This window comes from Cynocephalus volans, chromosome 2 (assembly GCF_027409185.1).
Source record: "Cynocephalus volans isolate mCynVol1 chromosome 2, mCynVol1.pri, whole genome shotgun sequence".
NCBI lineage: Eukaryota > Metazoa > Chordata > Mammalia > Dermoptera > Cynocephalidae > Cynocephalus > Cynocephalus volans.
In genome coordinates this window covers 227190383-227203397 of record NC_084461.1, presented here as the reverse complement: position 1 = coordinate 227203397, position 13015 = coordinate 227190383, and the positions used below count along the sequence as shown (strand labels likewise).

The 13015-nt window shown below is 60.3% G+C and overlaps 2 protein-coding genes and 1 long non-coding RNA gene across 3 annotated transcripts; 2 read left to right on the top strand and 1 right to left on the bottom strand.

Annotated features, from left to right (window-relative positions):
* The first annotated feature begins 295 nt into the window (after positions 1-295).
* SNCG (synuclein gamma) lies at positions 296-5602 on the top strand. The gene is made up of 5 exons (XM_063087916.1): positions 296-416; positions 1205-1246; positions 1518-1645; positions 5140-5211; positions 5500-5602. Exons 1-5 carry the CDS (start codon positions 296-298, stop codon positions 5518-5520), a joined length of 384 nt encoding a protein of 127 aa, XP_062943986.1. The 3' UTR covers positions 5521-5602.
* Positions 5603-8297: 2695 nt separating this feature from the next.
* Positions 8298-12500, bottom strand: LOC134370869 (uncharacterized). The gene is made up of 3 exons (XR_010022682.1): positions 12235-12500; positions 10396-10477; positions 8298-8880 (listed from the first exon to the last, which is right to left on the bottom strand). It is a non-coding gene; the product is annotated as an uncharacterized LOC134370869 (long non-coding RNA).
* Positions 9901-12038, top strand: ADIRF (adipogenesis regulatory factor). The gene is made up of 3 exons (XM_063087797.1): positions 9901-10016; positions 11574-11636; positions 11839-12038. The coding sequence occupies exons 1-3, from the start codon at positions 9956-9958 to the stop codon at positions 11943-11945; spliced, it is 231 nt and encodes a 76-aa protein (XP_062943867.1). The 5' UTR covers positions 9901-9955; the 3' UTR covers positions 11946-12038.
* Positions 12501-13015: the final 515 nt, after the last annotated feature.

Genomic DNA, 13015 nt, shown 5'->3' with positions numbered 1-13015 from the left:
AGGGCAGTGAGGGGATGAGGAGCAGTGATGGACTGGGATGTGTGCAGCCTCCCTGGACCCCCCTGGATGACAGGAGGGCAGGAGGGAGCCAGCAGAGCCTCCTGCTGCTGCCCTGCCCCCGCTGGCGGGGCTCCAGCTGGCCGCCGCCGCATCAATATTTCATAGCGTCAGCGAGAGGCAGGGAGGGCGGCCGCTGCGGCAGCACTCACACCAGCTCAGCCCGCAGCTCACAGCGAAGCGACAGCCAGGCCAGGCTCTGTCCCTGCCGCCGCAGCCCAGCAGCCTGCCCTCCAGCATGGACGTCTTCAAGAAGGGCTTCTCCATTGCCAAGGAGGGCGTGGTGGGTGCCGTGGAGAAGACCAAGCAGGGGGTGACAGAAGCAGCTGAGAAGACCAAGGAGGGGGTCATGTATGTGGGTGAGTCAGGGCGTGGCAGGGTGGGGCAGGGCGGGGCAGCAAGGTGGCCGGAGCATGGATGCCCCGTCACCCTTAGCCCGACCTTACTACCCAGTCCTAGGGAGGCATCTCGAGAGCGGGTGAGGCCCTGGCTGTTGAGGTGGGGTCTTCAGGCCCCGGAGCATCCATAGTCCCCTGCACACACCAGTGCATGTTGGCCTCTGGCTGCCTCAAGACCCCAGGGGTCTCTGGGACAGGACAGCAAGAGGGGCACTCAGACCTCAGACACGGCCAACCATGTATGTGTGCACTCACAAAGGCGTGCACAACACACCCCAGGGTCCCCGGAGCCTGGAGACCCCAAAGCTGTGAGCAGCCTGGTGCTCAGGTGGGCTCCCTGCCCGCCTCCACACTGGAGCTGCTGTGGACAGCAGACAGGCCACGGGTCCCCGCCCTGCCCAGGAGAAAAGGTGGGCTGGGAGGTGAGACCAGGCTCAGTGTCCCATCCGCCCCGTCCTCCTTGGGTCCCTCTGAGGAGGAGTAAGAGGAGGTCAAGCTGATGACTCAGCACTCATCTGCCCTGTCCTCCTGCTGCTTCCGAGGCCCAATGTCCCTACCTCAGGCCTGTTTGTCCCCCCATCCTGTCCTGTCCCCTTCCCATCCATCCCCTTCTCCCTGACACAGCCGGAAGCATCCCTTTGAAGGGGCTGCCAGCCCCCAAACACCATCCTCACCCTCAGCTGACCCCACAGTTGTCCCTCCAATACCAGGAGGATGGGCCTGGGCTGACACCTCCGTTTTCTCCCCAGGAGCCAAGACCAAGGAGGGGGTTGTGCAGAGCGTGACCTCAGGTGAGGAGCCCCAGGGCCAGGGGACAAGGGGACTGGGAGCATGAGCCCACAGTCCTCCCTTACCCCCAAATGGGGTCCCAAGCCCTACAAGGACCCAGACCCTGAGGCTAGGCCAGGGTGGGCCTCCTGTTTACCCCCATCAGTGTCAGAGCTGTCCTCGAGTCAGAAAGGGGACAGCTGAGGGTCCCAACAGAGCCCTGGGAAGGGGCTGCTGCGTCCTGACTTGGACAAGCCAGCCCGGTGGGAAGGGTCAGCCAGCATCCTCCCATAGTGGCTGAGAAGACCAAGGAGCAGGCCAACGCCGTGAGCGAGGCCGTGGTCAGCAGCGTCAACACCGTGGCCGTCAAGACCGTGGAGGAGGCAGAGAACATCGCGGTCACCGCCGGGGTGGTGCGCAAGGTGAGCCGGGCTCTCGGACCTGTCCCATCCTCTCTCCTGGGCCCACAGAGGCCAGCTGCAGAGGAGGCAGGACAGGCAAACACGCAGGAAACAAAGACTTGCAGGGGACAAAGGATCCAACATCCACTGTGCGCCGGGGGGCGTGTGTGTGTGTGTTTGTGTCTGGTGTTTTCACACCCATTCACGTCAGGAATCCTCACAACCACCCCTGCGAGGGGGAGTCTGGGGCCCATTTTATAGACAAGGAAAATGAGGCTTGAAACCACGCCCCTCGATGGCTGTCAGCATTTAAGAGGTATCACATTGTATAAGCGAAAACAGAGCCCCACATGGTAACAGACGATGGACAACAGGCTGGAGTCACCACTCACCCACCCAGTGTCCCGCTTCCCTCCGGGGGCCTGGCCTGGTCTGGCTGGGCTGCTGCCCCTCCAAGGAGCAGCAGGAAAGCAGCGCCCCCTAGTGATGGAAAACTGGTAAGGCTTCTGACCCACCCTACGCTGCCGTGTGTGTGCTGAACGCGAGTGTGCCTGCATGTGTGTAAGAATCCATGTGTAGGTGTGAGTGTGCGGGAACGCATTGTGTGGTTGTGCACATGTGTGAGTGTGCATGTTAGAGTATGTGTGTGTGCATGTGTGTGCATGTGCCTGTGTGAGGATGCATTGTGTGCGTGTGCTTGTGCATGTGTGAGTATGCATGTGTGTATGTGCATGTGTGACTGTATATGTGTGTATGTGTATGGGTGTGCATGTGCATGAGTGTGTATGTGTGAGTATGCAAGTGAGTGTGTGGATGTGCATTGCATGAGTATGCGTATGTGTGAATGTGCATGTGTATGAGTGTGTATTGTCAGTGTGTATTGCGTGAGTGTGGGTGTGCATATGCGTGACTGTGCATGTGTGGGTGTACATTACATGAGTGTGCATGTGTGTGGGTGTGCGTGCATTGCGTGAGTGTGCATGTGTGAGTGTGAACACGTGAGTGAGCATGTGCGTGGTGTGCATGTGTATATGTGTGAGGATGCATTGTGCACAGGTGTGTGTGATTGTGCATATGAGTGTGCATGTGTGAGTGTGTATGCACGTGACTCTGTGTGCCTGTGGGTGAGCATGTGTGTACAGATGGCAGCAGAGGGCAAAGGAACAGTCGGGCACTCCCACGGGCAGACGTCAGCTGGATGAGCTATCCAAGCACCTACCACAGAGAATTTGACATTTATTAGCTCATTTAATCGCATTTAATCGGCATAGGGTGTGGAAACTAAGGCCCAAAGAGATTAAGTAATGTGCCCAAGGGCCCATGGCCAGCACTCATGAGCCTGGCATTCCCAGGGGCAGCCCAGACTGAGCCTGTGCTCTGAGAGACTGTGTTGGTGTAGGTCGTGGCAGGGGCTGGGATTCCAACCTGGGGGTAGGGTGTATGGCTGTCTCCAGCTCCCTTACCTGCTATAGGACGCCCAGGTGGCCAAGTTGAGGTTACAGGCACAGCCTGCACTCAGAATCTCCCTCTGAATGTGAATGGGTAGAAGGGTAGGGGCTGCCCTGCCCCAGCTCTCGGGGCAGCACCGAGGGGCCTGCATCCAGGGCCTGCACAGGGTCCCCAGGTCCTTGGAACCGGCAGCTGCTCCCTCTCCTAGTCTCCAGCTCTGTCCCTTCCTAGCTGTCTGACCTTAGGAAGCCACATAACCTCTCTGGATCTCTGCTACCTTATCTGCAGAATGGGGGTAAGAGTGTCCCACTGGGCTGTGATAAGGAGGGAAGTGACCCCCTGGAGCAGTTCTGCCTGGCTCGTCGTAAGCGCCCAACAAATGAAGGTGATTTGTCTTTATCATCATCCTCATCACCATCAGTGCCCTGGGCGGAACCCAATTTGCCCAAGGAGGTCCCCTCCCGCCAACCACCAGCAACAGAGGCCTGGGGGTAGGGGTCCGGCTGCGCTGGGCCTCTGAGCTGGGCACTCCTTGCTGATGCTGGAGGAGGGCTGGGGAGCCCTTGGAGTCTCCCCAAGGGAGACTCACTTCCTGGAGACACCCAGAAACCAGGCGTGAATCACCCCCCAGTGAACCGTAGAGGATGCAGCAGAGCCCATGTGATTGCTCATACCACTGTCCTCGCGCGCCGGCCTGGGGCAGCTGGACTAGGCAGGCAGCCACCCGCCCTTCGCCTGGACAGCCTGGCCTACTCTGGCCCACCCAGTTCTGTGCCCCTTTATGCCCACTCCACCAAGGGGCAGGATGGCCCTGTGATAGTGTGGAGGTGGAAGGACCCTGTAGAGGTAGGTTCTGAGACCAGGGTCCAGGCCAATCACCAGTCTGGTCCTACACACCCAGTTGTTGTGACCACTCAGGAAAGTGTCTGGCTGGCCTGGAGTGTAGGGCAACAGGGGACGGGAAGTGGGAGAGGATTATGTAAGACCTGAGCCCCAAGCCCAACCAGGAGGCAGGGAGAGGGACCCATGCTACTGGGGATGGGAGTGGAACTGGAGCAAGCTGGACCTGATGCTGACAAGCCCTGCTGCTTTGGGCTCTGAGGCCTTAAGCTGGTCACCTATATTCCCTGGCCTCAGGGTCCCCTTGTGAACGGTGATGACACACCTCTCCTCCTAGGGCTGTCTGGGGGCTCAGTAGGACAAAGGTGTGTGCTCATGTGATTTATGAACACTGAGGGTGGGGTCAGGCCTGGGGCTTCAGGGGCTTCTGCCTTGTCCCCCCCTACCCCACCCCACCCCTACTCCATCCCACCCTACCCCACCCCACCCCACCCCTACTCCATCCCACCCCACCCCTACTCCATCCCACCCCACCCCACCCCTACTCCATCCCACCCCACCCCACCCCTACTCCATCCCACCCCACCCCACCCCTACTCCACCCCACCCCACCCCTACTCCACCCCACCCCACCCCACCCCTACTCCATCCCACCCCACCCCACCCCTACTCCATCCCACCCCACCCCACCCCTACTCCATCCCACCCCACCCCACCCCACCCCTACTCCATCCCACCCCACCCCTACTCCATCCCACCCCACCCCACCCCACCCCTACTCCATCCCACCCCACCCCACCCCTACTCCATCCCACCCCACCCCACCCCTACTCCATCCCACCCCACCCCACCCCACCCCTACTCCATCCCACCCCACCCCACCCCTACTCCACCCCAGCCCACCCCTACTCCATCCCACCCCATCGGGCTTCCTCATCAAGGAAGCCCAACCAGAGGGTACCCAGGGACTTGGGATCAGCTCAGGGAGAGAAGCTGAGTTCCTGGGTACTTGGTACCTTGGAAGGCCTTGGCATCATCAGGCAGAGCCCCGGCTATGGGCTCTCACAGTCAGTGTGGCCCCTGCACCTCTGGCCCCTCCCAGCCCAGCAGGGCAATGAGGGGCCTCTACTCATCTTTGAGGCCAGGTAGACGAGGCCCTGGTTGCAGGGCAGCTGGTGGCCTCTGCACCCTCCACATGGTTTCATGTCCACTTTGCTCTCCTGCAGGAGGACTTGGAACCACCTGCACCTGCACAGGAGGATAAAACAGCCAAGGAGGATGAGGAAGTGGCTGAAGAGGTAAGAGCTGGACTCTAGGGTACAGCATGGGGGGTTCCTGGGTAAGACCCCACCCCCACAGACTCACTGCCTCCCTCCTGGAGTCCCAGAACCCATAGGGGGTCTCCTGACCTTCTACAGCCCCCACAGGGACTGCAGGCAAGCTAACCCTGAGTGTGAGTGTGAGGTCCCCCCGTGAATGACTCCTGAGGGTGGGGGGCCTAGATGACAACCCTCCCCAGCCCATGCAGGGTGGCCACTGGGGGTTGGGGTCCTGGAGCTGTGTGTAAGGGCCACTCTCTCTTCCAGGCCAAGAGTGGAGGAGACTAGAGGGCTGCATGTCAGTAGCGGAGGCCCTGAGGGCACCTGTCTGCCTTGGACCCCACCTCCTCCCAGTACAAGGAGTGCCAGCCCTGGAGAGAGCCCCGTAGCTGCCCACACTCCCGCACCCCGCCTGGCCGCCCACAGCCCTGGCCGCCCTGGCTGCCACTGCTGCCTTCACCTCCCACCCTCACCTCTTCTGCCCTCTGCACCTTCTGACCCACAGATGCTGCTGTGAATTTTTTTTTTTTAATGAGTCCAAATAAAACTTGAGTCCCCACCCCTGCTGCATTGTCACTGATGAAGAAGCCCCCTGGGTCCTCACAGGATCAGAAGCTGGTTCTGCCTGTTGATGGGACCAGGTAACCTACAGCAACACACTGGGTGTTTCTGGAACCTATGAGAGCAGGTACTGTCTTCAGGATCGCCCCCTCACCCAACCCACCATTGCCTTTAACGTGAAGGGGGCAGCCCTGTCTTTGGCTCCCCAGACAGTCCGCAGGAGCACAGGACTGGATGCCCCTGGGTTTCGAGCTTAAGCTCACACCCGCCTGCTCAGCGTCCCTGGAGGAACCCGCTGTCACCAGGAGGTGAGGATGGGCTCCTCTGCCTTCCATGTGCGTCCTTGGTTCCAGCGTCCTGCAGGGAACCAGGGATACCTAACACCTTTCCTGCAGCAGATGGTAACTTTCAAAGTCTAAACCCACAGTGAGGAAGAGGAATGTCACACCAGGGCACCTCCCTCCTGGCCCTGCCCAGCCTCAAGCTCCCCACTCAGAAGCCTGTCAGGTGTCATTAAAAAGCACAAAAGCTGAAATGCACAAGAGTAAGTCTCACCTTGAGAGAAAAAAGCTAAAATTGACATTTGCTGAGTTCCTCCCAGCTGTCGATCCGGCACTGTTCTCAGCACTTTACCTGTGGGGTGGGAGTTGGCACGACCCCAGTTTCTCTGAGAACAAGCTCAGGAACAGAGAGGTTAAATAACTTGCCCCAAGGCACACAGCTAAGAAACACAGGACTGGGCACGGTCCAGGAAGTCTTGCTCCAGAGCCATCCCCCACATTCTATAGGTTCCGAAACAACCCAGGGACCTGGCCGGCCAGTGTCCTACATGAATGGCTGTTTGCATCATGCCCAGGAGTCTTGTTCAGAGTTGGCTGAGCAGGAACCAGGGGTTCCCTGGGGACCCCACCCTCCCCTTGATACCCAGACAGTTTGGGCTCAGAGCATCTAAGTGACTTGCCCCGGGCCCCCAGTCCTAGGTGTCAGAGCCGGGGCTTGAGTCCACACACAACTCCAGATCCTGCTCTGTTCACGCAGCTTCCCCATCCAGCCTCTGTGGTGCAGCACAGCAGAGGTGAAGGGCAGCCCAGGGGGCTGAAAGCTCAGTCAAGCACAGCTGAGCTGGGCTGTATCCTGGCGGGCTGGCCACTGGTGTCCCCTGCTGAGAAGGAAGAAAGGAGCAGGGGACGGCTGGTCCCCCGTCCCTGGAAGCAGCTCAGGGCAGTCAGGGGTGTTCCTGCTCCCTGGCCCAGACACATGCACAGCAGGCCTGTGCAAGCCCCAGGAGACAGCCACCGGGGCCTGGGTGTGCCTAAGAGCTCTTTGGGCTGTATAAGAAAGCGAGGGGCAAGGCTGGCTCAGGTGACTGAGGGTGGAGGCCGAAGGCACCTAGACCCAGCCCCTGGCCCCCCTCCAGTGCTCTCTGCCTCTGCTGCAGGAGCCCAGAAAGGTCCCTGCTGCTGTCCCCCAACCCCAGATACATACTCAGGGCTATTCCTGGAACTCAGATGCCAAACACGGAGTTCTGCGGTTCCAGGAAGCCCCTTCCCTCCCCACGGGCACCTGCAGTGCTCTTTGCTTTTAGAGCCCCTGCCATGTGCTCTGGCTTGTGAGGCGCCTCCAAAGTTCCTGGAGAAGTGATGCTCTCTCTTTATGCCATTCCTGGTCTGAGAAGGCCCGGTGCCCTGCCCCTCTTGCAGGGCCCTTTGCTGAGTCTGGGCACCCTTTGGCCCATTTAATCCTCACAAAAACACTTTGGGGAAATTCTGTTAGTGTTCCCTCCCATCAAGGATGGGGACACTGAGGCTCAGAAAGATGAAGGGACTTGCCCTAGGGGTATTTGAAGCCAAGAGGTCTGACTCCAGTGTCTGCTGCTTTTGGGCCATTCTGAGCCGTCTGTACCATCACCTGCTTGGACCAGCCCTTCCTGCCTCATGCGTGCCCATAGGGCCTGGGGACAAATAGCGCCAGCAGTAAACCAACTAGAATGGGGTCAAAAGCCTTCCTGGCTAAGGGGACAGTGCTACTGGTGGGATTTCATGAGAGCTGACAGGGCTGTGGCAGGGGCTGGGCTGGGCTCCCCGGAGTCCCCAGAGATTCAGTCAGGCCACTCCCCACAGAGCCTTTGCGCCCAGGGCAGGGACAGGCTCTGGGCCAGGAGGGGCGGGGCTGGGCAGAGCTGGGCGGTGGCTTTGTTTATCTGGGCCCGTGCTACCTCCCTTACCCCACCTAATCTCAAAGCCTGCTCCTTCCTCTTGCCCAGGGTTGACATCTCTATTAATCCATACCCAGCGTGCATGCGTGCACACGTGCGTGTGCGTGTGTATGCACTTCCAGATGCCCCATGTGAGGGGCTGACCCTCCCTGCTAGAAGCATGGCATGAGCCAGAGCAGCAGGTGTAGGGGCCAAGGAAAAACTTCCTCTTCACCCCTGAAGGTTCACTAAAAATCACTGACAGATGCAGATTAACACGAAAAGGCATTACAATTCTAATTTAACCTGCATAGCATGGGGGAATCACAGAACGGCTGCCGGGTAACCCAGTGGGGTGCAGAAACTTATATACCCCTCTTCATAGGGAAAGGGGAGATACGGGGCATACAAGTGATTTTTAGGGGACACAATGGGCCTGGAGAACATACAATGGCCTGGGACAAAATCTATTTGGCCCGCAGAGCAGACAATGACTGGTAAATGATTCTCTTTAAAACACTAAATGTGTCAAAAGTCTGTCCAGGAGTGACAAAATTCTGTCCAGGTGTGTTGACATACTTTAGTCTTTCTTTCCATGATAAGACTTAAGTTCATTTAGACTCAGGGAAAGGACCAGAAGTAACTGTCTTCAGTGGGTCGGGACTTCAGGCAGATGAGGGAGCAGTCTCTTCCTGTGCTTTGCAGAGTGACAGAGGCTTGAGAGACAGGAGGAGGGGAGGTCAGAGAGACCTTGAGGCTGCTTCTTTATTCCAGCATGTCAAAGCACCATATTTTGGGGTAACAGCCTCTCAGCCCCAACACAGTCCTGGGTGGCAGAGGCTTCCCAGAGCTCCAGAATAGGTGAGACTCCAACAGAGATGTAAGAGACAGCCCTGAAAAGGAGAGGGTCCCAATGAACGACCAGGAGACACAGATGGGGTGGTGGCCTCCTAGCTCTGAAGGCCAACTCTGGAGTGGGAGAGTGCCTGGCGGGGTGGGGACCGACCCATGTCCCCTTGAGTACCAGGGGGTTGCTCACAGGTCATTTTGCTGTCCCTGGGATCCTTGGCTCCTCCACTCAGGCACAGGTTCCTAACAACCCCTCCTAGCACCCTCAGGTTATCCACAAGTCCCACATGCCCTGTCCCAGGAAAGGTGACCTGTGTGACCCAGGCACATTCCTACCCTCCTGAGCTGTGCTTCCTGCCCAAGTTGTCCGGCTTTTGGGACCAGTGGTGAGTTCTTTGTCCAGTGGCCGGCAGGCAGAAGGCCAGGCTGCAGTGCTGAGCTGGGTATGGGGGTGGGAGGGAGAGTGTTGGGGGGTCCTCGGGGCTGCCAGGGCCCTAGGGTTTACATCCCACCAATGCAGATTGGAGTCCCTGCCATGTGAGTTTTGGTGAGACTTAACTCACCCTCTCTCTGCCTCAGTTTCCTCCTATAAGCAGATGCTATTAATAATAACACCCAATTCAGGAGGTGGTTGTAAAGATTATACAAGAGACTTAAAGCGTTAGGGCAGCTCCTGGCACAAGATAAATGCTCAATAAAATGAAGCTGCTATCATTAACGTCAACTCCAGCCTTTAGTTCCCGACCTGGCGCTGACCCCATGCTCACCAATGGGGGACCCCAGGATTGGGCCGACCAGATCGGGGGAGGCGTGTGCTCCCCTCTCCTGCCCCCGGCTTTTCTCTGGACCCCTGACCCAGCTGCTCTTTAGACCCTGGTTCGGGCCGTCCCCCCCCCACCGCGGCCCGCCTGAGGCCAGGACGTGCGTAGTCTGGAGCAGGGCCCGGTCAATCTCCGGAGCCCTTCTGCCCGGGACCGCCCCGCGCCCCCTCCCCTCCGCGGGGCGGGCCAGCCCTGGGGTGCCTTAAAAACCCGATCTGGCTCTCACGTCGCCGCCTCCGTGAGCAGGATCCAACCTCGCTGCAGCAGCCCTTGACGACCCCGCAGACCCCCCGCAGCCATGGCCAGCAAGGGCTTGCAGGACCTGAAGCAACAGGTGGAGGGAGCCGCCCAGGGAGCGGGTGAGGACAGAGCGCGACCCGGGCACAGGGAGGGGCACCGCCTGGACACACGCGGGCGGGGGCCGTGGTTCTGCGCAGCCCGCGGATCGGCAGACGGGCGGCTCCGGCCCTGGGATGGAGGGGCGGGCAGGACGCCCACCCTGATCAGCAGCGGGATGATGTCCCGGGGAGGTGGCGGAACAGCGGTGCTCCGGCGGGGAGTGGCCCCACCCGGGCCTTCAGAGGAGGTCCGCGGGAGCGCGCGCTGCGCCACCGACCTCCCCCGCCGGGGCCTGAGCGCACAGCACCGGATGGGATGGGCACGGCTGCTCCAGACTCTACTGGGCTGTTTTGAAACCCGCTCCTTCCCGTGCCTCCTTCCCCCAAATAATTTCCTTACTTTTAAGTCCTCACCGGGCAGGGCAGGTCCCAGGCTCAGTTTCTCCACCTCCAGCTCTCTCCTTACTCCGGAGGCTACACAGCTGGGGGTGGCCGGTAGGGGATATGAGGAGACTCCTGGCTCACCAGGTTAGTTCTTCTAGCACCCAACCCAGACTTCCCTGGGACTTCAGTCCTGCCCCAATCGAGACAACTCCCTCCTTCATCAGTGCCCCAGGGAAAGCCCACAGTTCTCCCTTTGAGACTAAAATGCTACCAAGAAGCCTCTGTCAACAGAACCCTTCCTTCTGGGCCTCACTTTTTCCTTGTGAGCTGGGTGCAAAGGCTCCTTCTCTGTGGCTTTTGGATGGGCTATGTCAGACAAGACCCCAGGGGCCTCTGTGAGTGTACCCAGGGCCTACCAGCCCACTCCTTTCCTCTGCCCCCATCCCCCACAAGGATGGCATGTGAATAAGGCAGGCCCGTTCCTGTTCAGCAGAAAGGATGATTCAGATCTCTGCAGGCTGCAGCCACCTGTCAGCCCACCCAGCAAGCTAGCCCACCTGAGCCCTCGGAACCACGTTCACCACAGGCAGAAACTTTGGTCCAGAGAAGATGGCCTGGCTTTGGGAGTTTCACCTCCTTTTTGCGCTTCATCTCCTAATGCTTTATGCTGCCTGTCCATGCAGGCATTGGCATTCATGCTGTGTGCACTGTGGGGTGTGCTGCAGAAGGGAGGAGGTTGTAAGAATGCCTGGCAAAAGTAGAGGCCCCAGGGCCAGGTGCACTAAAGCTGGGAATTCAGGTATCTGGGTCAGGCTTCTAGGGGAGAAGTTGTTAAAGGGGGCAGGGGTCTTCCTGGACCATGCCCAGCAGCAGCCACAGCTCAGATGCCAGCTCCAGACCAGCCCTGCCTTCCTTCCCTGTTGAACATTCTCAGCAACCCTGGAGATGCAGAGAAGTGAGCCACAGGGCAGGAGCCCAGAGTTGTAAATAAAGAAGAACACCCCAGAGACATGGAAAGGGCTCCTGTTGCTCATTGGCTGGGAGGCCTTGGACAAGGGACTTCATCTCGATGGCATCTGTCCCTTGGGCCTTTAGGACAGACTACTCTGAAAAACAGGTGGGGGGCAGCAGTGGTGGAGTCTCTGTGGTCAGGGTGCCTCAACTGGGGCTAAAGACCACATCTTTCTGTTCCAGTGACAGCAGCCGGAGCAGCAGCTCAGCAAGTGGTGGATCAGGCCACAGAGGCCGGGCAGAAAGGTCTGGTGGGGCTGGAGGGGAGGCAGGGCGGGCAGCCTCAGCCCACCCCCCACCATGCCCCAGCCCTGGCACACCCCGTCCTCTGCAGGCCTCTCTGCCCACAATGTCCCAAGGCAGGCTTCCTACGGAAGGAGGCTGGCCAAGCTAACCCCGCATGGTGCGGGTTCCCTACCCTTACCTACCCTCTCCTTTCCTTCCCCAGCCATGGATCAAGTGGCCAAGACCACCCAGGAAACCATCGACAAGACTGCTAACCAGGCCTCTGAGGCCTTCTCGGGTTTTGGGAAAAAATACGGCCTCCTGAAATGACAGAAGGGAGACATGGGTGACTCCCACAGACCCTGGCCCTGAGCTCTGATCAGTGGCCGCCGCCTCAGTCTGTCCCCTCATTAAAACTCATGTACCCACTGTGTGATCACTTCATGCCTCCCCCCACGCTGGGCCCAGGTCTCCAGCAAGCGGAAACCCCGACGACTGTTCAGGAACCCGTTTCCCACCCTCTCAGCCGCGTATCCAGACGCTAGCTTATAAGAAGCCCAACCCCATTTAGGTACGTGCCCCTCCTACTCGGGAGCCAGCGCCCCCATTCCAAACTCACCCCACCCCGCTCCAGGAACCCGGCCCCTCCTTCGAAGGGGTACTGGCTCCCCAGATCCTCAGGGGGGCTCAGCTCTGGGCGGGGGAGAGGGGCTGTCGGGGCTGAGGCCTCGGGAACTTCTCCCCGCGAGCTGCGCCAGGAGGCTGGGCGCAGGGCGGTGGGGGGAGGAGAACCTCGGCGGCGGGAGGTTGTGGGGGCGACGCGGCGTGGAGGAGCCGGGCTTCCGGCCCTCGCTACCCCCACCCGGCCCGCAGCGCGTCGGCGCGCGGACCCCACCCGGCGGTGAGTCACCGCGTAGGGCCGGCCGCGGTGCTTTGTAGAGCTGGGCGCCGCCGGGAGGCGGGACCCCGCCGGGCACGCCCCCTGGGGAGGGGCTCCCGGCGCACGAGGCCGCGCACGTGGGCCCGCCGCGCACGTGGGCCTGCCTCGCGAGGAGTGGGCCGTGTGCGCACGCGTGCGGAGGGCCCCGCCTATAAGCGCACTTTCCCTGCACGGGAGGGAGCCGGGCGGGTCCCCCAGGGACTTGGGTTCCGCAAACCTGATTCTCTCCCGTCCCCCTGCACGTGTCCACGCACGCGACCCCGGTCCTGGATACGCCCTGCTGATGGTGACTCACCCTCGCCACAGGATGAGGCCCAGCCCCGACCCCCGGCGCCCGGCGCCAGCTGCCGCGGCCCCTTCCGCGGACTCCGCCGCGTCCCTCCTGTTCCCCATTTCTGCTCCGTGGCTCCCTCCGCCCGCAGCGTTGTCCTCGTGCGCGGCGCACTCGGAGGCTTTCCGC